The 26,307-nt window shown below is 49.5% G+C and overlaps 1 protein-coding gene across 1 annotated transcript; it reads right to left on the bottom strand.

Annotated features, from left to right (window-relative positions):
* Positions 1-20,598: 20,598 nt before the first annotated feature.
* LOC123140642 (mugineic-acid 3-dioxygenase) lies at positions 20,599-23,012 on the bottom strand. Its single transcript, XM_044559928.1, has 4 exons — positions 22,669-23,012; positions 22,393-22,586; positions 21,282-21,606; positions 20,599-21,201 (listed from the first exon to the last, which is right to left on the bottom strand). The coding sequence occupies exons 1-4, from the start codon at positions 22,960-22,962 to the stop codon at positions 21,145-21,147; spliced, it is 870 nt and encodes a 289-aa protein (XP_044415863.1). The 5' UTR covers positions 22,963-23,012; the 3' UTR covers positions 20,599-21,144.
* Between the last annotated feature and the right edge of the window lie 3,295 nt (positions 23,013-26,307).

Genomic DNA, 26,307 nt, shown 5'->3' with positions numbered 1-26,307 from the left:
TTTTCCGAAAAATTCCAAAAAAACGAAATTCGTCGATTTCGTCCAGGACCGGTAAAAAAACAAAATCCAAAAATCAGTGAGGGGCGGCGGAAGAGCTTTGCGGCGGTGTGGCACGGCGCGCCATGGCCCATGATGGTCGCATCTGCGAGCGCCGGCGGTGCAGGGAACCAGGGAGAGGAGGAGGGGTCATGGGAGGAAACAGTAATTTTCCCAAATACTGCAAACCGATTCAAAGAGATCGCACATCCGGGAACGCCATGAGCTTTCTCTCCATCGATTCTTCTGGGATGGCACTCAGCAGCAGAAGGTAAGGGCGACAGAAACAAATACATTTTGTCAAGGATCGTCTTTTTTATGCTTTTGTTGTTGTTGCAGACGGGGATAACAACGTTTCTACTGCTTCTGTAACTTAAGTTCAGTTCGTATATTTCCTTATCCGGGAATGTTGTACTCTCCAAACCTTTATGATCAAAACAGGTGTATATGTTTTCCGTAGGAATTTTATTATTAGTAAATTTTACGGAAAAGTATATTTTTTGTCCCTCGGTTCTTTTGAAAGTATAGAATTGGTCCCTCAACTCTGAAACCAACCAAACTTGGTCCCTGGACTTCTCAAACCGGATAAGTTTAGTCCTTAATACCGCTTAGGATGGTTTCTGTCACGGTTTTGTGTGGGACCCACTTGTCAGCTGTTGGAAAAAGAAATAAGAAGAGCACTAAAAATTATTGCGGGTGTGGGGATAAAACCAGCGTTGCCACGCTCACCCTAGCCAGCTAAACCGACACCGATATATACTTAGGGATTGGATTGACACTTTATTAGTACATAATACTAGCATGCCGGTGTGCATCAGTGCATGCATGCATGCGTGGTGAGCTTGTGTTGTACGTGGTGTGCCTGCGAAGTCCGTGCGCGTGCCGCGGACCGCTGTCAGCCCTCGCCGCCAACTACGGCGGCTTCCGTTCACCCCGTCGGCACGATGCAGCTAACAGCAACCGCCCGCCATGGCACACGGCCTTCTGGCACGGCAGGAGGGCCTCGTTCTTGGTGCAGCAAACACGAGATCGCCAGGGCTCACGTCCAGCAGCTTTGCACTTGCATCGCCTTCGGCGACGGGTACAACGTGGACACATCATCCACGGTTAGCTATATGACCTAAAGTATATATTGTGCGGATCTCCAAATAAAACAGTTAGCTATGTGTAAGATTTGACGGTTAGGTTGAGGGTGCAGCTAATGTGATGTCTGCAGCTCGATTATTCTTTGATCTTTTTGTTTATTTTATATATTGTGCGTTCTTATTTACTCAACTCTCTCAAATTTTGGCCAAAACCCAGGGGACAAGAATCATGAAAAGCGATATGGGGGATGAAAGTTATCCGGTTTGACAAGTTGAGGGACCATCATTTGCCGGTTTTGAAGTTGAGGGACCATTTATATACTTTCAAGAGAATTGAGGGACGAAAAATATATTTTTCCCTAAATTTTAATACTTCTATTTTTCTTTAGATAATGTTGGCCTGATATTACCTTACATTTTTGTCAACGCTTCACTATAGATTGATCTGCCTCATTTTAAAAATTACACCTATGACACAACTCAAAGTTTGACATGTATGAATTCTACCCTACCAGCAAACTTTCCATTGTGCTCCGATATTTCAGGATAACCTCTCGCATTGACTGAAGGTATGGGTACTGCAATTTAAAAACTTATTGGCACCGACATTTTGGTTAAAAGAGTAAGTCTTCTTCCAAGCCAAGGCTAACATATCCGGTGAGGAGACCAGAGGATGACTCCTACATTGATGAACTGTCATTTTTTTTTCCGGTGAAGACCACTTTTATTGACTCATAATGCCATGTCAAGCTATACGTTTTGTCAAAGATGAAAGGGTTCTTTGTATTATATATAAATTATCAAAGAAAAAAAAAGACTCTTCTTCACCATAGTGAGACATAATCAAGTCAGGTTGCATGTATAGTTCTCTGATGTAGAGTACAATAAACAATAATTAATTAGTTGATTTCATTTAGTTAACTAGAAATATTCCATTGACTTAGCTCTTAATTTTTTTTTTCCTTACTCAATTAAGTGGAGCATCACCTCTAACTAATATTACGTCCGTGCTTTGCTTCAGATTGGTGAACGACATGGAACCTGCTTTCATGTACCTTTGTTGCATTGAAGGATCTGAAGTGCTTCTTCAGCTTTAAAAAACTACACGAGGTTGATTCTGATTTAAAAAAGGCAAGAGGTTGATTCAACCACCATCATTTTGTGTATATCATCTCCAAGCTTATTCAACATGCACTTTAAGGTCCAATTTTAGTGCACCTTCAGATTTATGACTATTTTCATATCAGTTCTAGCATTTGCCATTGCTTGTAGGAACTGTTTAGGCAACAATACATTATAGATAATATGTAAATTCTGCCAGTATGTTTTCTCGAAGTGACTGTAGACTCAGCATGGACTTTAAAATGCGAGTCTATACTTGAGGTCATGTTATAGGCACTCTGAGATATTGGTTGTGCATCTCCCTGGCACGAATAGAGTCATTTTTCATCAAGATTCATTTACAGGACACAGTTCATCTTGAGCATTATCAGATATAGGGCTAGAAAAAAGTACAGAGCAGTAGGCCACCTGTTTAGAACTAGTTCCATTTATTTCTTCCTTCCTTTGTGTTCTGGTGCTGTTTGCTCGATTGTGCCGGTCGAAAATATAAGGTAAATAATCTTCAGTTTATCAGAGTTTGCTGTTCTATTTCTTTGTATTCCTTGTGTTGTTCCAGCAATGTTACAAATTATCTACTGTCTCCCTTGCTGGAACAATTAGCATTTGCTGTTCTATTTCAGCTATGGAAGAACACATCAGAGTTTGCTATATAGTGAACAAGATATTGTAGATGCAAGTCCAATGGCTTAGATGTAGGGATTCCAAATTTACTTGCCGAGTTGAGTGCCTGAGGATTTGAACTTGTGATGCATTAAGGGAAGGATCCGTACTTTTTATTTGGCACGCTTTCATGTGTTATTTCCATATTTGTGTTCTTACAAATTCCCCATCTGGATAATTTGCCTCAAACTTCATGTGTTTTGCAAATTAGAAACTTTCCATAGTTTAGTACAGAAGCATTTTTTTATGGCTTAATAAAGCATGGTACTATTAGGTTCACCGGGCAGTTTGAGGCGCCTCTTTTACGCCAATGCAGGTGGTGGTGTTCGTGTTTAGGTGTGCGGCTGTGTTAGATTTGGTGTTTTGCGTTGCTGTCGGTGATGTCTTTGTGTCACCTCTGCAGAGTTCGTCATATGGTTCCCCTGATTTCTCTTTTAGTTGGTTATATGCCTTTGTGTGGTCATGTTTCTGTGCTTAGTGTTTATTTGTTCAACTCTAGGCTAGATGGATATCGGCGTGGCTCGTCGTGTCCGGCGTAGTCGGAAGCGTGCTGGTATGCTTGATTGTGGCCATACGGCCTTTTATGTTTCATTCCTTTTGTATTTCTATCAACAAAACATGTTGAGCCACACCTTAATTGTCATGGTGATGTTGGATGGCACGGCAGTTGTCCCGTTCTATTATTTGAGAAGTCAATGCGTGTAGATCTAACAAAGTGATAAGCACAGTAAACTAGAAAGCTCAGAAGTAGAGTTTAAAAGAAAATTCAGAAGCAGTGGAGGCTCATGCTTCTACTGTCATGCTTTAAGCTCCAGTTAGGAGTGGTGTTTCTAAAATGATGACCTTGACAAAATTGGCTGGTGTACAAATTTATTTTTTGGCATGCATATGTCATACAAATGTAGGTGTATTGATTGACAGTGTACTCTGCAGATATAAGTAGTACTTCAAGAATCCCTCTAAATAAAGTAGTACTTAAGTCGGGCCGCGTTTTGGCTCCCGGGAGCACATGCTCCCGGATGAACAGTACTTCAATAAAAATAGTAAATGTTTTCAAAAAATTCTGAAGAAATTTGTAGATGATCGTGTTGGTGTCGCAAGCATGCTTGACAATTTTCATATGGAACGGAGCAGCGGTGTTTCGTCGGTGAAAAAAACAAATTTGGGTTGTCATTTTGTGGTGACATTTTGTCTTTGATTTTTTTTTGGTGCAGGCCAAATTGTTTAACCTTTTTGCCTCAAAATTTACAGGTACCATTTGTATGTGACAAAGATCACAAAATTTTTTTTTCTCAATTTTTGGACATTTGAAAAAGAGAGGGAGCCAAATTGAGTTTCCGGTTGATGATTCCTTAAGTTATCCTCATGTACGAGGGGTTGAAAAGAAGTAAGTCCATATTCCATGGTATCCCATTCTTCTCTGTTTTGACCACAACGTACATTACAATATTTTGAATGTCTGTATATCTGAATTTCCAGTTGTTTGAGTGTCGATCTTCCTAATTATACGCTTTACATGAAGTTTCCTTCTTAATTCTTTATTTGCCGGAGTGTCATTTCCTAGCAGCCCTTTGAGGAGGATATTGCTGCAGAAAGTAGAGGAAGTTAAGATGAATGAATAGACAACAGAGGAAGCCTTTTCTTTTCTTGCTATTGCATTTTTTTGTTGCACAGATCTTTGTTTGCAAGGGTGAGACTTCTCAACAGTCATTTAATTACTTTTCCCTTAAGACACTATGAAAAAATGTTGCTGATGTATACAAAAAATATACAATCTGTGTGAAAAAATATACATGTGTTGGAAAAAAAGAAGCCGAATTAAACTGGTGAAAATCAAAGAAAGAAATAAAGAAACCCGAAGATGACCGCAATTATTTTCATTGTTTTGTATCACCAATTCAAGGCACTATGGCAAGTTGTTTGGGAATTCGACAAGTTTTGTATTTTCTGGAGTTTTCTCGGTGAAAAAAGCACGATAAATGGTCGGACGTGATGCAACTTGCAAACGATGTCAAAATTTGTTTAAACCTGGCATGGATGTCTACCATGGACATGCCCACCTGCTTGCAAAAGTTAGGGTCATTTTAAGGATGTCAAAAACAACACTATGTTCAACATATGGTGTCCGTAGAAGGTTCCGTTTGAGAGCATGTTTTTTGGCATTCGTTAAATGACCCAATTTTTTTTCATAATATGACCAATTCAAAGCACCATGCCAATCTTTTTGTGTTTTTGATAATTCTTTCACTTTCTCAAGTTTTCTCGATGAGGTGTTGTGCTCGGGCCGGCGTCATCAAACGCAGTCCAAGCCTGTTCGCCTCGCCCGTCGTCGCAGTTAAGAAGGATGGCACTTCGTACCTGTGCATAGATTACCGGCACCTGAACGTCATGACCGCCATTGCCAAATACCCTGTGCCGATTATCAAAGCACTGTTAAATGAACTATAAGTGGAGCTGTGTGGTTCACCAAGCTCGACCTGCGTGTCGGGTATCACCAAATTCATCTGGCAGAAGGGAAGGAGTACAAAACAACCTTCCAAACACAATTGGGGAATTTCGAGTTTAATGTGATGTCTTTCGGACTTGTTGGAGATCCGGCCAGGTTCCTTCGAGCCACAAACGACCCGTTGCAACCTCTGTTCCGCAAGTAAGTTCCGGTCTTTTTTTATGTCATTTTAGTCTCTCGAAACAGGCTTTCGTCTCGCTATATTAATATAGCAACCACCCGATTCAACTGTGAGATCGCCGCTGAGGCAAACAACACAATCAAGCCTAAAAGAAAAAACAAGAGAAAAACAAGTGAAACAAATGTCAACATCGTCAGATTGACGAAAGCAATGATTTTCCGCAACTGTTACGCCCTCCGGAGAATTCCCACCACACTCCTATGCCTGCGAAGTGCCGCGTACCAAGCAACACCTTCAAGAAGAACTGCGACGACGATGATGCTGTTGTCCAGAATAATCCTAGGATTTCTCCCGGTACAAGGAGGGGAGTAGGGAAGGGGTATACCCGACGCCCTTCAAGAAGTTCGGCGGCGCCCACAGGCGTCACCACGTCAGTGTCGGTAAGACCCGATAGAGATTTCTCCCGACCCCCACACAACCACAACCATAAACCAACCGCCGGCTCCATCACGCTTGCCGCCCACCAACATGTGCCAACACAGTCTTGAGGTAACCATCGACGTCTCACCATGGCAAACAATGCGAGGCCGGCCGGACCAAGACGAAGCAACCGTTGAGAGGGGCTGGCAGTACCGTAGCCACGTGGGAGGGAACAACCTCCACCGGCTCGCAGCAGTGGGAGCACACCAGGCCAACCACCCCGGCCGGGCTCAGATTGGGCCGTGAAGCTCCCGCCGCTGCAATGCAGGAGACGTGGCACCGTAGCCGCCGCGCCCATCGCGAGGTACTCGCCAGTCCAACCTGAGGCGAACCGTTGGAGCCCAAACCAGCCCGCCCTGACCCAGATTAGGACCAATGGGCCTAGATCTGGGCTTACAGGGCGCCGCCGGCCAAATCTCGCACCAAGCCGCCACCGCCGCCAAGAAACTGCGCCACCACCTCGCCGCCACCCAGGCCTGCGCCGGAGCGCCGCCTGCCGAGCAGACCGCCGCCAGGACTTGCCACCACTGGCCACCGTAGGCCTTACAAGGGTGCCCGCGTCGGGCAATGCGGGGCGCCCACGTCAGGGAGAAGAAGGGCCCGCCACCGCCAGCCTTACAAGTGTGCCGCGCGGGCAATGCCCGGCCGCGCCGGCCCACGGCGGCAGCGAGAGCGGGGGGGGGGGGGGGGGAGGGGCACAGCGGTGCTCAAAGAGGTGTGGGGGGCGATCACCTCACTCGGGGAGGTGATGTAGGGGTACCGGGAGTACTCTCTGCTCTCGACCTTGTCTGTCATTTTAGGCTACAAAAACACTCTTGAAGATCACGCAACACATCTTTCTCAAGCGTTAACTCCTACAACTCTCTAAATGCTCTTTTGGCCAGCGTCAATTATTGTATCTCGGGCACGTGGTGAGCGCTCCGGGGTTGCCTTTGTTAGTGCAAATCCATTATGTTGAAAGTAAGCAAGATTATCGATACGAAATTAACTGCTCGCCTGTGGGCGACCATGCCTTGCCCTTCTTCATAGTTTTCTCTTAAACATCCAACTAAACTATTTTCTCTTCACAATTTGCAATTTTAATCAACCTAAAAGCGCACCTACTCTGTTTGTTTGTATCTTGGCAGGTCCCTCTTCGAAATATCATCCAGGATTCATCGGTGTTCTTCTTCTTGTAATTTTTTTAGGGAACAAGAGTTGTTCTTTGTGGTAGGGGATAAAGTCGGTGGTGAGGGGCACCTGCATCAGAACTTGCTAGAGATATGTTAAAAAAATGACCATGATTTTAAAAAATGTTCATAATTTTAAAAAGCGTTCAAGAGTTAAAACAATCATTAATTTTTAAAAATGTCCGGGGATTTCAAGAGGTCTACTTCCAGAGAAGTGAGACGGACCGTGTGGACCCAGTGTTCAAGAGCTGCAGGACGACGGCGCTGCTCGAGAGACTGGTGAAAAAGATGTTCAAGCTGCTTGATGAGATCATGTGAGGCTCCACGGAGGGAACTGGCAGGATCTAGATCTAGCTAAGGGCTGTCGAACGAATTCAGAAGTGGATCACTCAAGAACATCAAGCAGGCTACTTTGAGAGGCACGTTTACTTAGATTAAGAAGTATTGTAGCTAGGGTTCGTTGCTAGACGGGACACGGCGGTTCAGGGATTTCTCCTATTACAAGATATGGATCACACCGATCCCAAATGTGGATTTAATAACGAAACAAACGAGCAAGAAAGTGGAATAACTAATAAAGCAGGAAAGTAAAGTGATGTGATCTTGTCGGAAAGGTACGAAGCCGTCGGATGGGAGATCTGCATCATCCAGGAGCGTGGTCGCGAATCGGTACGAAGCGGCAGAAGCCGTATGATGCAGATAGGATGGCAGAGCAAGCCTGCGGGACGGAAAACATTCTCTGCTACAGTCTAAGTGTTCAATTCTTTAGTTTTGTCAGTTCAGATCCTGACAGGAACCTGAACCACATGAGCCGGGTTCTGGAAAACACAGGCAATTAGGAAGGATGACATGAAAACGTACGGCTGATGTGTGTATTGTAATTCTCTTTTGTTTCTTCATAGTAAGAACAATAACTGATTGACCCATGTGTGCTCCCACAGGCTAGAAAAGAAAGAAACATGCCTGATGAGCACTGCCCAAAGGTTAATTTTGGTATGTTCTTTTCGCTCTCAGTGTTTGCTTCATGGCTTCATACTCATCAAGTCAGCATCGGTCACACCATTGTTGTTGGTCACAATATACTGATATATGTAATACTTTGCTGAAGCTCTTTTTGGAGCCAGAAGACAGTGCAGATGACATGCTGCAGATTTTTCTTATTGGGTTGGAGTCAGCTAAAACTCCTATACCAACATAAATATGTGGCTCCTCAATACATACATTTATCTGGCAGCGCGTACGCTAGATGCATGTACATAAGTGAAAGGGGCAGGCCTTCTGTAGAGAACTGGTATACATACAGTAGCAGCTGATGTGTGTATTGTAATACTAACAGCCACAGCTAGCCTCCTGTAGCTTGCATAATCAGGTTTATAAAATAGACATCAAATTCAGCACTAAGGTAGGTGGAATGAAATACAGTAGCAACCGCAGAGGCAGCGTGCATGATCAAGTTTGCAAAATAGACAGATCAATTTCAGCAAGGTAGGTGGAACGGAATACACTTTGGTACAAATAACTGTATATGATTATCACATAAGTATAGAGGACCCAACGATGATACAGGAAAGAAACAGCATTTCAAGAAATATGGCCGCCCCCGGATCTGACCACAAGATGCAGCGACGTGTCCACCAATGGAGTCGTATCAGTAGTAATTCTCATCTGACCAGAATCTTGCTGCGCCTCAATCAGCTGAGCTAATTGTCTTGTGTTAGCTTGCCCTTGTGCTGAAGTTTGGGATCCATTCCCTTGATAGGCAGCCTCGCCAACTTCTTGGCCACAATAATCTCCACCATTAATTAACCAGCATGTCATTGTAACCCAGCTGAAATAAGAGATCATTGTTGATACCAACTGTAAAGTTCGCCGATGGAGGGCTCCCGTGTAGAGGAGGGGCTAGTGCCAGTGTCCGCAGATGAAGGGAGGAAGGCCAAGAGGGGGCTAGTTGACGTGCAAAAGGTACCTGCAGTGGTTCCAAAATGGCGAAATCTTTCATCGTGTACGTGTCCGCTTTGCCGCCCCTCTTGACATCTCGTCCTCGCTTCTGCCCATCGGCATGGACTTTGAAGGGCTGCCGACAAGCTGGCCAGTAGGTCGAGCCCTCGCTAGCTAGCTCCACACGTCCCGTGAATTACCTTCCCACTGTACCGTCTATACACAATGGGTTGCCGAGATGTGGATGTGCAGCCATTGATCTGTCGCTTGTTTAGGGTTTGGTAGCGTCCATCTCCTTGTCGCGTCAGGGAGGAGGAGGACGGACTGGCGGATGGGGAAGGACCAAAGAAAGGAGGATGTATCACGGGAGAGGAGTGTGTGGATTGGGACATCCAAGGCGAGGAAATTGTACCTAGCTATATATAGTGCGGATCTCTCCGAAAAGTAGTAGGAAGCGGCTCTCATTCGTGGCTGGAGATAGCGTTGAGAATGATGATGGTCCCGCTCATATCCGAGCTCCTCCTCCCACCCAGGTATATTGCCGTCCATGGCTCGCTCCTCCTCCGCTGTTGTCCCATCTGTGCTCAGCCGGGAGTCGTCGGTAGTCTGTTCCTTTTCGTTCTTGGTGAGCTTCTCTTTCTTGTTGATTCTCCCAGTCACCTGTATATAAGTCGATGAGGTTTGGTATAAAAGAGCGATGTGGGACTATTAATTAAGAAACGAATCCTACCCTTTAGCAAAGGCTTGAGCTAGCCAGTTGGTCGCTCGTTTAACAGCTGATTTGTAGATTGTGGGTTCGATTCTACCCAAATCACTAATTAAGGAGTACTCGTTTTAAAGAACACTCCACTTTCCCAGGTCGCGACAAGTGGCACACATGCAGCGCGCCACTTGTCGCAACCTGAGAGTTTTCCCTTTTTTCGTAGATCCGTTTATTCAAAACGTTTTATCTCCCAAACCGTGCGTCCAAATCTCGAACCGTTTTCACCATTGGATTCCTCGCGTCGAGATCTTCAAAACTAGATCGCATGTTGATAGGTTTTGATGAATTTTTTTGACGAAAAAAAACGGGCGAAAAAACCGAACAGGGAGCACGGTTTTTTTCCCTTTTCGAAAGAAGCAAAACCGGGTCTCTCAGGAAAGGAAAAACAGAAAACTTTTTTTTTTGTTTCCAAAAGGCACGGCCGTGACTCTCGCGAAAACAAAACCATGACTCTCGAGAAAGAAAGAAAAAAAAAGAAAACGCGTTTTTTTCGCGCAATTTTTTTATTATTTTATCGAAAAGCTAAGAAAGACGGGGGGCAACCAAAACGTCGAAAAAACCCCAAAAAGAACCGTTCAAAAAGCAGAAAACGCATGCGAAAAAGTAAAATAAATAAAATCCGGAGGGAGCGTCCAGAGCGCGACACGTGGCGAATGTCCGAGAGGGTGCCAAGTGACGCTGATCGTTGCGAGGCTCCCGAAGGAGCGCTCGTTAACTAGTTGCTCTCCGATTCTACCCTTTAGCAAAGTCAATTACCTTTGCCTGTCTTTTTGGAAGCCCATGGGCTGCAGGCTTGCGGCCCATGAGAGAAATCTGTGGCACAGGTGACGTACGAAGCAACCCTAAAAAAAAGTGACCTACAAAGTAGGTTTTTGGCAGGTTAGGATTAAACTGGACCGACGGGGTGGACGGACGAAATTATGGTGGTAAGAAGCAATAGCCCCTTTATTATTATTAGGTATAGATGTAGATGTAGGTATAGAGGTATTGATATAGATTTTAGTTTTCGGAATTTCTTATATTGATTTTTTTAGCCACCAAATAAAGCCGCAGACCCTCCAATTTCCGGTGAAATATGTGCATAAATCCACCAACGGAGGCGCATCAGTCCCAGCGCCTTTCACTGAAACTTTCTTCTCCTCAGTTAGCTGAACTGCTGAACTAATTGCTTTGTGTTAGACTGGACTTGTGTTGAAGTTTGGGATCTATGCACTTGATGAGCAACGGCAGTAATATACCAACCCCCAAGTCAATATCAGCACCAGGATGATGCTACTTAAATGTTCTCCTCAACATGGGCTTCAACCTTTTTAGTCTTCATGCTCTGTCTTTATACTCGTCTAAACTGTTTTACTTACTCCAGCTCCATACCATCCAGGGCACGTCTAACCTGATTCGTGTAAGTGTTGGAGCTGACAAGTGCTGGATGCCAACCGATATGAACCGGCAAGCCATGTTGTGATGGGACACTATGTGAATGCATAGCCCCCGCTTCAAAGGTCAGTGGCCCCTGTGGACAATTGAACCTCAGGTGCTTGAGCGCTTGGAATGCTCTCCTACCAGGGATGACTGAAATCATCAACACACAATTCAAAGTAAGCAAGTGAAGGCAACCCTGCAACAATACTAACACCATTAGCCAGCTCCATCACGGTAATAAAAAATCTGGCAAGACAGTGGAGTTAACTAATCCACTCAGGGCACCTTTCAAACATGCAGCCCAACATGTCGAGCTCCCGAATATGAGAACCTTGAGGGAGGATCTTGATTCTGCCCAAGGTTGTGACAACTAGTCTGTAACTTGATTCAGCCCAAGTAAGGATCTTGAGGCTGGAGGAAATCATGGAGATGGAAGAATACAAGGTGTAGAGAATAGTTTGGTGCATCGATAATTATTGATCGTGCACTAGGCACATATATATAGGTCCAAGGGGTGTGACCGGTGTCTTGTCTCCCAAGATACAAGTACATACAGGGGGAGAGAGACACTACAGGTGCGGCATACAAAACCCAGACCTACATACATGTACACATGTTCAACACCCCCCCCCCCCCCCCGCGCAGTCGAAGCGTTGCCGGTGACGCAGAGACTGGACCGAAAGCCCTCGAACGTCGAGGTGGGTAGTCCCTTCGTCATGACATCGGCGAACTGCTGATCGGTGGGCACATGGAGAACTCGAACACGACCAAGTGCGACGTGCTCCCTAACGAAGTGAATGTCGAGCTCAATATTCTTCGTCCGTCGGTGATGGACAGGGTTGGCAGCGAGGTACACCGCGGAGACGTTGTCACAGTAAACAAGCGTCGCCTTGGTAACCTCGCAGAGCAACTCCTGAAGTAGTTGTCGTAGCCAAGAGCACTCCGTGATGGCGTTGGCCACAACCCTGTACTCGGCCTCGGCGCTCGATCGTGAGACCGTGGGTTGTAGTTTAGACGAGCACGAAATCAGAGAGGGCCCGAGGTAGAAGCAGTAGCCGGAAGTGGAGCGGCGAGTGTCGGGACACCCAGCCCAGTCGGCGTCGGAGTAGACGACAAGGTTGGTGTCAGGTGATGCCGTCAGTGTGAGACCCATAACTGTGGTGCCACGTATGTACCGAAGAATATGTTTTACCAGAGCCCAATGAGTGTCACGAGGAGCATGCATATGAAGGCACACCTGCTGGACATCGTACTGAATGTCCGGACGCGTCAGTGTGAGGTACTGAAGCGCATCGACGATGGAGCGGTAGAAGGAAGCGTCGGACGATGGAGAACCCTCGACGGCGGACACCTTAGCCTTCGTGTCGACAGGCATAGGAGCAGGCTTGGAGTTAAGCATGCCCGCTCTCTCCAGAAGCTCGTAGGCGTACTTCTACTGGTGCAGAAAGAAGCCAGTGGCCCGGCGCACAACCTCGATGCCGAGGAAGTAGTGGAGAGCCCCCAAGTCCTTGAGGGCGAACTCGGTGCCGAGGCGAGTTGTGATCTGCTGAAGGAGCGCTGGCGAGGAGGCAGCCAGGATGATGTCGTCGACTTACAGGAGGAGGTACGCGGTAGCAGGACCCTCGTGATAAACAAACAGGGAGGCATCGGACCATGTGGACCGGAACCCCTGCTGCTGAAGGAAGGCTGCGATCCGCTGGTACCAGGCCCGAGGCGCCTGGTTCAACCCGTAGAGAGAACGGGAGAGCAAGCACACGTGGTCCGGAAAGTCGGGGTCAACGAAACCAGTAGGTTGCTGACAGAACACCTGCTCGTCGAGATGACCATGCAAGAAAGCATTAGACACATCGAGCTGGTGGACTGGCCAGGCACGAGAAGCAGCAAGCTGGAGGACAGCACGAATCGTGCCCGGTTTGACAACCGGGGCAAAGGTGTCGGTGAAGTCCATGCCGGCACGCTGGCGGAAGCCGCGCACCACCCAACGCGCCTTGTAGCGCTCAAGACAGCGGTCGGGGCGAGTCTTGTGGCGAAAGACCCACTTGTCAGTGATGACATTGGCACGGGGAGGCCGCGGGACAAGCTGCCACGTACGGTTGCGCTGCAGGGCGTCAAACTCCTCACGCATCGCAGCTAGCCAGTTCGGATCCCGAAGGGCTGCGCGAGCGGAGGTGGGGAGCGAAGACGGTTATGAGGTGGACGCGGCACACGCGTACTCATCACACGTATAGCGCGTGCTAGGATGAAGTGTCCCAGTCCGAGCCCGAGTGACCACACCAGTGAGGGGTGCGGCCGCGTCGACGGGGGCGGCCGAGGGGGCCGCGGTGACGGGGCCGCGGCGGGGGCCGCCGAGGGGGCCGCGGGGTCGGGGACCGCCAAGGAGGCCGCGACGGGGGCCGCCGGCGCGGGGAGTGCGGGCAGGGCCGAGCCCAGTGCGCGGCTGGGCGGTTCGCCAGAGGAGGAAGCAGGGGCGAACCGCGCCGCGGGAGACGCCGAGGGTGACGGTACCTGCTGAAACGGGAACACCAGCTCATCAAAGTACACATGCCGCGAAGTGAAAACGCGGTGGGCACTGGATCATAGCACCGGTAACCTTTGCTGTTGGGAGGATAACCAAGGAAGATACACGGAAGCGACCGGGGAGCGAGTTTGTGAGGAGCAGTGGACGCGGTGCTAGGATAACAGAGACACCCGAAGATGCGGAGGCCATCATAAGATGGAACTGCACCAAAGAGGAGCTGGTGAGGAGTGTAGTTCCAGCGTGAACGACACGGGCGAATGTTAATAAGGAGACTGGCGGTCGCAAGCGCGTCCCGCCAGAGCCGAGGAGGCACGTAGGAGTGAAAGAGTAACGTGCGGACACAGTCATTAAGAGTGTGAATGACGCGCTCGGCGCGGCCATTCTGCTGTGACGTGTAGGGACAAGTGAGACGAAAGATGGTGCCGTGGGATGCAAGTAGATTGCGGACGGCGACGTTGTCAAACTTCTTGCTGTTGTCAATCTTATTACAGGACGGCAAGCCTCACAAGTGTGGTCGTCAATCTTATTACATGAGAAAGAAAAACTCTGAAGAATCTGACGCATAACGGTGGATTTGGGATGGCCGAGGCGGGCATGCCAAAGATCGACACTAGAAGCGAAGGCGGCGGGACGACGGGTGGTGGTGGCGCCGGAGGGATGCACCGGGTAAAGCTCGTCCGGGCTGTCAGATCGGTGGAGTACCATCCGTGTACGGGCGTACTTCACAGAAAAGCCGATATCGTCAAATTCAACAGTGATAGGGTTCTCACGAGCAAGGCGACGAATAGAAACAAGATTGGTAACTAAGTTAGGAGACACAAGAACATTAGACATGTTAACGGGAGTAGAAGTAGAAGGAAAAGACATATGACCGACATGTGTAATGGGAATGGAGGAACTGTTACTAAGGGTGATGCGAGTGGGAGTATGAACATGAGTGACGGATGTGACGTTACCGGGATGAGCAGTCATGTCAGTGATGGCGCCCGAGTCCATGTACCAGTCACCGCCGCCACCCTAGGAGCTCGGTGACGGGGCGGAGTGCAGAGCAGCGAGAAGGGCCGGATCCCACGGTGGCGGCACCTGGGGAGGGAGAAACCCTCCATAGGCGGACGCGGGCGCGGCGCCGTAGCCGCTGTAGGGGGCGGCATTCTGCGCGGTGAAGAGCGCCTGGTGGCTCGCCGGCCGAGGCCCATGGATGCCCGGAGTGGGAGCCCGAGGAACCGGCATCGAGTACGCATGTACGACGCCCGTCCATGGGTTGGTGCCGTAAGTCCAGGGTGGGGTGGCCTGCTGCTGCTGCTGACGAGCCCCCCTGCACCTGTTTGCCAGCGCCCCCACTGCGGTTGCCGCGGCGACCGCCACCCGGCTGCGGCTGCTGGGGGGCAGCGGGTAGGGCGGGGGGCGCGGGCCGGAGGTAAAACCCCGGAGGCATGGGGGGCACCGGCTGGTGACGGGGCACATGCGCGGGCGGGGCGGCCGGTGGCGAGGGCGTGGTGCTGCACGCGCTTCTTGACCCCTTCATCCGGCGCTCCTCCAACCGCAAGTATGCCACGAACTTGGGGAAGGAGGGCTCCGGTATGAGGGAGAGGTTGGAGGCGGCGTTACCGAAGTCCTCATTGAGGCCGGCGGTGAGCGTGCTGAGGAGGAGGTCGTCATCAACCTTGGCGCCAATGTCACGGAGCTCATCCGCCAACGTCTTCAGGCGGCAGTAGTCATCGATAGACTGATCATCCTGATGACAGTCAAAAAATTCCAGCTGCAAAAAAACGCGGCGCTGAAGCTTGTTGTCGGTGAAGAGGCCGTTGAGCTTGACCCACACGGCGCGGGCATCGCTCACGACCGTGTGTAACAGGTCCTTCGAGATGGTGGTGAAGAACCACCGGATGAGCGTGGCGTCGATCGCGGTCCACTCGGAGTCGCCCACCATGGCACGGGAGCCGACGGAGCCGTCAACGTGATCCACGAGGTTGTTCTCGCGGAAGAGCAGCGAGAAGTACATCTTCCACGCGAAGTACGTGGCGTCGGTGGCATCGAGGACGACGGGGACGCGGTCGTGGATGTTGATGTCGCGGATGTCAGCGGGGTCCGGCCCGGCGAAGGGGTAGGAGTAGGAGGAGGCGGAGGAAGACATGGCGGCTCGGCGGTGGTGCGGCGCGGCGATGCAAGCGAGCAGCGGCGGCGAGTGAAGCGAGCGCAGTAGCAGGCCATGAGCGGCGCGAGGGAGCGAGCAACGTGGCTGGGGGCGCGCGCGGGCGGGTTGCGGGCGAAAGCGGGCGCGGCAGCAGGCAGCGAGCGGCGCGAGGAACCGAGTAGCGTGGCTGGGGGCGCGCGCGGGCGGCTGGCGATGCGAGCACTGGCGGGTTGCGGACGAGCGGGTTTAGCGAGCGGGTTGCGGGCGGGGCGCGCGACGGCTAGTGGGCACAGGACGGGAGCGTGGGCGGCTAGTGAGGTAGGGAGCGAGGCGCGGCAAGCGGGTGCAGGAGGGGAGGTAGCGGCGGCGGCCCGAGGTGGCGGCGGCTAGGGTTAGGCGGAAGCGGGAGAGGATCGACTTGCGATAAATACCATGTAAAGAATGGTTTGGTGCATCGATAATTATTGATCGTGCACTAGGCACATATATATAGGTACAAGGGGTGCGACCGGTGTCTTGTCTCCCAAGATACAAGTACATATAGGGAGAGAGAGACACTACAGGTGTGGCATACAAAACCCAGACCTACGTACATGTACACATGTTCAACACAAGGCATCCATTTGCATAATTTCATTTTATCATGATCCACTACCCTTGTTCAAACAGATATGAAATTTTCTCAAGTTCTCAGCTTTCCAATGCCTTGATATTTTCAGCCGAGCTAGTATACACACATATACCTTCCACGAAATCTTGGCGCAACACGAGGCTAGGAAAGTTAGTTCCTGCCCATAATGCACTCATGGTAGTCTTAGTTTCATTACATAGCATTTTCCATGGGGTAGAATATGTAACCTTTCGTCGTGGTCACTCGGTTGGACGGGCCCAGTAATCATTAGTCTTTGAGTTCTCTTTTTAACCGTTTCGTGATAAAATTATTGCCCTTTGTAGTCATAGTGTATCGAATGAACTTGTCTTAACCTCCTACTACATGCAGTTGCAGATGGTGCCTATGTCAGCTGGTTCGCATAACCCTGCAGCTGGATATTCACAAGGTTCACAATGTGCTAGCCATTCTGACGCTGTTGGTGGTACCCAGGCGTCGACGAAAACTTGACTGACGTTTGATAACAAGTTTCAAAGCAAGAAACAACCATTTATGCCGCCATTCCATCGTTTACGATCGAAATGGCTTATTTTTGCTGCCATCGCAGCATAACCTAGTCACAATGTTCATAAATGATGCCATGGCCACATTTTTTGCTGACTGCTTCTTTTCTTGTGCATCCACCCGCCTTTGTAACTCACCAGTCCTTCTTATTCTTGTTTAATAGGTTTACATCGCGGATGGCTTTGATTGTCGATGTACAAGCCGCCGTAGCTCACTAGTCATGCTTTTCCATAGGCATGTTTCTTCCTATCCCAGTTGTGAATCAGTAACTGTTCTTTAACAACTCTATGTATGAACTTGGTGTTTGATTTGTCTACATTTGTGGTGATTAGATTATGGACATATTTGTTTCAATATCGTCGTTTGGATCTATGATGTACATGTGCTGATTAGATTGTTGTGGTGAACAATATATATTGATGTACTCTGCAAGGACGATCCTAGACACAATATTCTGTGTTGGGTCGACCTGATAGGGGACATTTACCGAGTACCAGAGCTCGGCAAAAGAGACTAAATAGCGTAAAACTACTACAATTCAGGTTAGGGTTTCAAAAAACTACAGGATTTTATTTTTTCGCTGATAACTACCAACTCAGGGGTCAGCTGTTTCAAAAAACCCAAATCACCATGTGTTATAAAATTGATCATGTTTATGGCAGATCGGACCCATTTCTAAACAAACCGTTTGTTTGACTGTTATGTTTGACCGTTAATTTACATGTGAGGCACACATGTAAGTTATCTCTTCCTCCTCTTTTCTTTCTTCTCTCCTTCTGCTCCCCTCCCCTCCCGTGAACTCTCTCTCTCTCTCTCTCTCTCTCTCTCTCTCTCTCTCTCTCTCGATCGAGAGAGAGAGAGAGAGTACGGCACCCACCTAGCCCCTCCCTAGCGGTGAACTTCTCTTCTCCCAAGCAGGCGACGCCCCTCCCCGCCCTCCCTCTGTCCTCCGCCGCCAGAAGCCACCAGCTCGGACGGCCGGCGCATGCGCCACATCGGCCGGGGCGCCGCCGAAGTCACCACGCGCCGCACCAACTCGACCGTGGCGCCGCCGGCCGCGGACACGCGCCACACCAACTCGTGACGGCAGGGCTCGGCGGCTGCAAGGAGCAGCACCAGAGGCCGGAAGCAGCTCGGCGGCTGCAAGGAGCAGCACCAGAGGTCAGAAGCAGCTCGGCGACTGCAAGGAGCAGTAGCAGAGGCTGTCGCTGTGGCCAAAGAGCAGCAGCAGAGGCCTGCAGGTGCGCGACGGCGGCATGGAGCAAGAGCAGAGGCCTGCAGGTGCGCGGCGGCGGCATGGAGCAGTAGCAGAGGCCGTTTGGACGGCACGACGGCGGCAAGGAGCAGGGACCCGATTGCTTTTCAAGAAAAACTACAGGGACCCGATTGCATTTTCAGAAAAATTGCAGGGACCTGAGTGCTTATTAAGAGGATGAGACACTAACATGTGGGTCCCACTTGTAAGTTAACGGTCAAACATACTGTTCGTTTAGGTGTGGACCCGACATGTCATAATCACGATCAATTGTAAAGCACTAGGTGATTTGGGTTTTTTGAAACAGCCAGCCCCTGAGTTGGTAGTTATCAGCGAAAAAATAAAATCCGATAAGTTTTTGAAACCCTAACCCGTATTGTAGTAATTTTATGCTATTTACTCTGGCAAAAGACTAACCTTGGAAACGCCGAGTTTCCGAACTCAGCGAAGCAAGCATCTGCTGTAGATACAGACAATCTTCACCGAGTTGGCAACACGACAAATGGCAAACCTTTAGCGAGCTTTTTCGTTCAGAAAATCGGCATAGAATTTGCCTAGCTGCGTTGAACGTGCAATCAGGGAAATATGGAACACGACAATAAGGCAGTGCCACTCATCGGTCCCTTATTGCACTTGGTACTGCCGAGTGCCAAACTCGGCAAATAATTTGCCTAGTTCTGCTGACAAAAGCACTCGGCAAAATGTGGCACTGGGTAATAACGCAGTGCCACGCGTCAAGATGTTATTGGATGGGAGACTGCCGAGCTTCAAACTGGGCAAGCAGTTTGCCCAGTTTCATTCATTATAAACTTAGGGAAATTTGGCACTGGGTAAGAATGCAGTGCCACGCGTCGGGCCCTTATTGGATGGGAGACTACTGAGTTTGGAACTCGGCAAACAGTTTGCCTAGTTCTACTAAACTCAGCAGATATTTTGCACTGGGCAATGAGTTCTGGCACATGTCTAATTTCTATTAGCCGAACATTGCCGAGTTTAGCGGGCAAAAACTCAGCAAACTCTGGTGACATGTGGCATGTCCGTTAACGGCTCGTCCCGTGTGACGGTGTGGTTCGCCAAGTTTTTTCGTGTAGGAACTCGGCAAATATTGTTTAAATATTCACTGAGTTCGCGATAAAAGAACTCGGCAATATTAATGATTACTGGGCCCGTCCAACCGAGTGTGGTGCACCAAGTTTAGCACTCGACAAAGATTTCCCCGAGTTTATTATGGGCTCTGCCGAGTTTCTTTGAAACCCGGCAAAAAGGGCGGTTCTAGTAGTGCCAGATCCATAAGGCCGGCAGGCCAGATGGTACCTAGTTCGCACCCTCCTAGATATCTAGTACTTGTACTTTTTATTGGCCACTGTTACTTGCTATGAAGTAACTGGCCTCTAGTTATAAGGATTACCTGCTGCTGCTTTTTGAAGGAAACTGTTCTACTCCATGAATGAATTGTACTGCTGCTTAATTTTTTGGACAAATTGTATTTTCTTCTTTTTAGAATCAGATTTTGGACAGCTTTCTGTTTAAACTTTTCCTCCTATCCAGCACCATAGAGGTCATGTTAATGCAAGAGGTCAGGTTCAGACTTTAGAGGGAGTTTGTCGGAGAAGGAGTTGTATGGAGTGTCTGCAGCCGGCGAAGGTGGTCGAGCCTCACTAGAATCTCCCTGTGGAGCCAGTTTAAGGTTCAGCGTCCATAGGAATGTGAGGTTTCTGAGGATAAGGACAGTGCTCCAATGAGCGCCCTATCGTTCAATCTCAGTGCCACCACCCGTGCGACCTTCCAATGGCTGTATTTCGCTATTTATGCCCCTTCACTATCATTTCCCAGAAATAATTTAGGCTTTGTCCTCTTTTGACAACTTGAAAATGACTAGATCTTTCCTGCAAAAGAAGAAAAGGAAATGACTAGATCTGAAATCTTTAGGGTTTTGCACAGATGCCAGAAATGGCTGGTAAACAGAGTCATGGGCACTTATATGAAAACAGATTTATTTTTAATAATGATCTTCGGTTGTTTTGAGTATTTCCAATATTGTTTTGCTACTTGCAAAGTAGTTTGAGTGGTAAAGTTGTTTTCCAGGTTTCTAGACACATAGTATTTATTTGCTTTGTATCTGTACAAGCGCACGAACTCTCTTTCTAGTTGGTACTATTTTTAGGTACAAAGTAGCAACAATATCAAAATGCAAAAAGAAGCAAAACACAAGTCGGGATAAATATTTCAACAGCTACTACTATTTTTAGGTACAAAGTAGCAACAATATCAAAATGCAAAAACAAGCAAAACACAAGGTCCTGCTTTTCCATAGAAAACAAGCCGAACAGCTGGGAACGGCGGCCAACACTTACATGATCCCAAAGAACTTCAAGAAGTTACAGTAGCATACAATAACTGGAAAAGGAAAAGAGAAGCGCACGCAGGCGCTGTGGAATAAGCAGCAAGCAGCGCTGCCAAGAAAGAAATTATTGGGAGTAGAGTAGTAATACAAGACATGGTGAAGTAATGAAAGGAGATCATGGAATCTGTGTGTACGTATGCTCAATCATTCTTAGCTCCATTGGATGTGATGGCCTGGATCTTGAAGAAGTCAAGCATGGCCTCCCTGTTGCCAAGAGTGGCCTCGTACGCTTCCGTGAACTCGCTGTATGTGAAGTCCCTGTACTTGGGAGGGTTTGTCTCCTCGTCCACCATCACCGATGCTGGACCGATCCTGCAGTCCACCCTGGGCCTGACAAGCGATGCCACCGACATCCTCGCCTTAGCAGAGTTGGTTACCACCCGGTGCTCCACGCTTGCAAGAAGCCCGTTGGTTAATCTACATCAAAACCAACGTATTTGGCTAGTTAGTTGCCCCACCTATACAATCCATAGGATTAATAATTGATGCGATGCGACCTCCATCTGGAGCCCAAAGTTGATAACGAAGGCGTTGTGTATCGGTTCAACACCGATCCAGCGCCCCCCTATCTTGGCCTGTAAGCCACCGACGTCGCCTTGTGACAGGACGGTTATGATATAGCGGTCGGAATGTGGACGGACGCCCATCGTCAGGTTCGGGTCAGGGCACAGTGGGTAGTAGTGCACATTCATCAGTGTCTCGCCGCCGGTGAGGTCACCCTTGAAGAAATTGTGGTCATCCAGGCCGAGCTCCTCGGCGATGAGCCTGAGGAGCTTCCACGCCAGCTCCTGCACCGCTACCGAGTAGTTGGCAAGACGCTCCCTGCATGCATGCGTATGCATTCCAACAAATTAACCCATAATAAAGTAGAGACAGACCCATGGTTTCCAAATTGAAAGTTTTTTTTTCGTTTTCTTCTGGTATGTACGATGGTGATATTGTTTTTGCGAGGGTTACGATGGTCATATTTTAGGAGCACACAAACATTATTTCATAGTGATAACTAGAAGAGATAATCCATTGTATGATATATTTATTTGCCTCATGAATGCCATGAAATATATATTCTATAGAAAGAGACTATTTTATCAATGGTTGTATATGGCCTCAAAGGCTTAGACCATCATGTACGTAATTGTACTTTCTGGACCATCCTCTTGGCTTTCTTTTCTTTAAATCGGGAGCAACAAACACCCAGACTGGACCATCCTCAGTTGCTTCGCATTACAAACAATTCAGTCACCTTTTTTTTAATCTTATTTTTGAGTTGTTTTTCCCAATATATCTTGTGGATTTGCATCAATGGGCCTTCGTTTTTTATTTTGACAAATCAAAGGGCCTTGGCTTTGTGTCATGATGTGTTCCAAATATGTGGCTCTTAAATAAACATAACATGTAGTGTTGGCTATAGGCCAGACTGTTCTTTTTTTCACGTGCGCGTGGGTCTTCCTTTTCTAGCTCTGGAAACTAATGGCGTGTATGTTACCAGAGTTAACACTTGTTTACACCTTAGATTTGTTCGTTTCGTCTATATGCATGAGCTCCATGCATAGATTGAATCTTCACAGTACCATTTCACACGATTAATTATATCGATCATTTACTCACCTAAATATTTCTGGCTGTGTTGGCCATTCGTTCATCAGCTTGTGGGAAGTGATACAGCCGGAGATTACCCGGAAAGCCTTGCTCTGGTCCTCGGAGTAGTACTCCAGCTTGGCCTCCTCCGGCAACCTCAAGAACTCCGCTGCCACTTCCCTGAAGCCCTGGACCACGTCTTCCCCTACACCGTGGTTCACCACCTGCAAAATCAAATCATGGAGGCCAATGAAGCAAAGCAAGGAAACTAACTGTGCATGCAGATGCAGCTAAGCCTTTACGTGCCTGGAAGAAGCCAAACTCCTTGCCGGCCTCCAAGATATCGCGGGCGACTTGTGGACGGCCTTTCTTAAGATCGACGACGGGGAGAGCAACTGAGAGGCCGTCATCCACTAGCTCGTGGCGGCGAGGGCGTTTCTCCGCCGGCATGATGTACTTGTCCGGCACGGAGTTGTGTGCCGGGAGGTCAAACATGAGCTTCGTTGTCGGAGTTTTCATCTTGACTTGGTTTCGACTTGTGTACCGCACAGAGTTGTGTGCCGGGAGGTCGCACCTGAGCCTCATTGTCTGAGTTCTCATGTCGACTTTTTTTGGCTTCGACTTGTGTAGTGAAACTACCAAGGCCTAGGTGACAGGCAGCACTTATATACTAGTCTCACAGGGCAGCTTCCAGGCCGGCCTGAGCCATAATACTAGTAGTTTGTTTAAAAGAGTAGTTGTAACAAGCACAGCTGGGAGTTGGGACATCTCTGTCTACATATATCTATATTATTATATTATTATTAAAATAAAAGGGAAACGTTTGGAGCCGGCGTGAACAACCACGTGGCACGGTGGACCTGAGACGACTATTCCTCCTGCGTCATCCCTTCTCTCTCACGCCGCTCATTCTTATCCCCTTCTCGTGTACCTTTTTTTCTTCAAGCTCATGTGCCTCTGTCTGCACATCCTCCTCTAACTGGCCAGCCTCTATTCTTCTTCCTCACATCCTCCCTCCACGCCATGGCCGTGCGCCACCTACCCCCTCGGCCTCATGGCGCACTCCTAGGTCCCCAGCTCCCTGGTTGTGCTACTACGCCACCGGCGCGTGCTACAATCAGCGACCGGCCATGCTACAAACGGCGATTAAATATACTGCAACTAGTGGCGCTGAGGTTTGTGGGGGCGACGACATTGCGCGGTTTTTTCTACAACCAGCACAATCTGGCGTTTGCCCAATGAAAAAAGCTACAACCGTTTACATGGAAGATTCAACCCTACATTTGAAAAGCTTCAACGGGGGGGACACCGGTGCTGGAACCGGCTTTCTTCCTTGACGACGGTCATGGCGTCTCTCCGTTTTTTTGCTGCAAATGGAGAGTTAAAAGCTGCAACCCGAAGAGGTAGAAAGCTTCAACCGGCCTTCGGGCCATGCAAAAAGCTTCAACGGCGAGGCTACAACGACGATGTTGCAACGGTGAAACTGCTACCCGACGACGGCGAGGGGGGCTGCGAGCCTGCGACCACGGAAGCATGCCATGATGCAACCGCATGACCTGGTGCTACAGCCGCCTGCAGTGGTGCCGCGAGCGGCGACGGCGGAGCCGCATCGGCGCACGGTGGCTCAGCAAGTTTTTTGGCTACACCAGTGGTCGGGGATGCTACCACCGGCGATTAGTTTTGCTACAACCGAGCAAAACAAAGGTGCAGCGGGTGGCCACGGGAGCTGCATGTTAGCCATGGAGCTCGACAACCACGGCCACAACGGCGAGGGCGAGGGCGAGGGCGGCGAGCTCCGAACTGCGGCGAGAGTGATGGCCGGGGGAGGACGAGTGGACGACCCGGCGCTGCTTTTTTTGCGTGGAGGCGAGATTTGTGTGATAGAGACGCAGGAGGAATACGACTCGCATCCGACGGTTACAAAAGACTTAATCGTACTATGGGAAACAGACCGGTCGAAAGTTTCGGCTGGCGCAATGGCGCACAACACTGCCCTTATTAAAACCTGAGACAAACAAGCCACCACGATTTATCCCCTTAGGCTAAACTAATTTTAGCCATTGATCTTAATTATAATGGTTGAGATTTAAAGGTCTAAAAGTAACATAAAATATTAGTCACGTACAACTATCATTTCAACAAGTCTTTTTGTTTTTTGAAGCTTCGTTACAACAAGTTCGGTATAGGAAACAATGCAATCATCTAAAAGGGCGTATATATGAGCGTGTGTGTCTGTACTGTATTAAACAAAAATCTTCTAAAAGAGTCATGTTAAATGAGGAAAAAAACAATAGGACGGTAAACAGATGACACCTCCAGCAGAGAAAGTCCTGGTAGCATGCATACACTAATTTTCTTTCTTAAAAAAAGCATGCATACAGTAATGTCATGATGACATCAGCAAACCAGCCTGTTGGAAGGGAGAGAGATTGTTGCGGAATATGATGGATGTATTATTGAGCCTCGAGGGCGAGTATATATTGAGTACAAGGCTTGGAGGGTAAGACGCCTCTCCTAGAGATAAGGTAGGAGATGGATTACAAATCCTAGACTACCAAACATATGTAACCCAAATATATCTCTAACATCCCCCCGCAGTCGTAGCGGTAGCGTTGCGAACAACAGGAGCGACGCGGACGGTCAGACTGGAGAGAATAGCAGCCGACGGACTGAGATCCCCCCGCAGTCGTAGCGGTAGCGTTGCGAACAACAGGAGCGACGCAGATGGTCAGACTGGAGAGAATAGCAGCCGACGGACTGAGATCCCCCCGCAGTCCTATCGGGAGCATCGTGGACGGTGTCGCGTCGCAGACGCGTTGACTGTAGAGGAAGCCGACGTGTTGCTCAAGCGGATGATAACCCTTTGTGCCAATGTCGATGTAGCCGAGAGCGTGGGTAGTGGAGCCGTGGTCGAGGTAGCCGTACGAAGAATGTCGTGGTCGATGTCGAGTCGGGGTGGCCGGTGTCGAGGAAGTCGTTGTGGAGCCGCAGGCGCAAGAGGGCGCCGAGTTAGCATGGGCGCAGTGGTGTCGAAGTAGGGGTGCACCGGGAAGAAAATGTTGTTGACGACGCGTCGCGACGGTTTTGCCAAGCCCGGACACATCGTGGACGAAGGCACACACCGGTGTTGCCAGCACCGGGCATGCGTAGACGGACAAAGACGAAGTTGACGAAGCGCTGACCAGGCTTGCCAGGCCCGGGGACACGTCGTGGATGAAGGCATGCATCGGTGGTGCCAGCACCGGGCATGCGTAGACGAGGGACCTGCACGAGCTGTACGCCATGTCGGAGAAGTCGGAGGGGCCAGCAGAGAAGAACTCGACGACGATTGCGGCGTCCATCGGCGCGGGGCCGACGTCACCAACGGTGGTCGGAGTAGACGAAGTGGTCGAGGTAGATGACGGCGACGCTGGCGACGGGCTGGTGCTTAGACGAAGACGAAGGGGGTGGACGGGCGGCGGCGGCGGCTATGAAGGTAGTGGCGGCGGCGGCCAAAGAAGAGCGGCGGCGGCGGCCTGACGGCGGCGGCGGCTAGGTTAGGAGTGCGGCGGCGGTGCTCGAAGTAGGCAAAGAACCCTGATAGCGTGACGAAGACCGGCGCGAACGGTGGCGTTCCCGCGCCAAGGGAGACGGCGCGGCGCATACCACGGGAGGTCGACGCGCGGTGACGGCGGAGCGAACCACGGGTCGCGGCACTACGGCCCGAAGGGGCAACGCAGCGGCGGCAGGCGGGTTGGGGCGACGGCGGGAAGAAGTCTGGGCGGCGGCGGGGACCGCGGGTCGTGACGCTGCGGCCCGAAGGGACGACACAACGGCGGTTCGCGAGTCAGTGCAACCGCGGGGACGGCCTCGGGGCGGCGGCGGGGACCGCGTATCGCGACACTACGGCCCGAAGGGGCGACGAAGCGGCGACGCAGCGGCGACGCACGAGGCGACCACGGGGCG

The sequence above is a fragment of the Triticum aestivum genome, chromosome 6D, assembly GCF_018294505.1.
Source record: "Triticum aestivum cultivar Chinese Spring chromosome 6D, IWGSC CS RefSeq v2.1, whole genome shotgun sequence".
Classification (NCBI taxonomy): Eukaryota; Viridiplantae; Streptophyta; class Magnoliopsida; order Poales; family Poaceae; genus Triticum; species Triticum aestivum.
The sequence above is the reverse complement of the archived record's forward strand: the minus strand, read 5'-3'. Positions and strand labels throughout refer to the sequence as shown.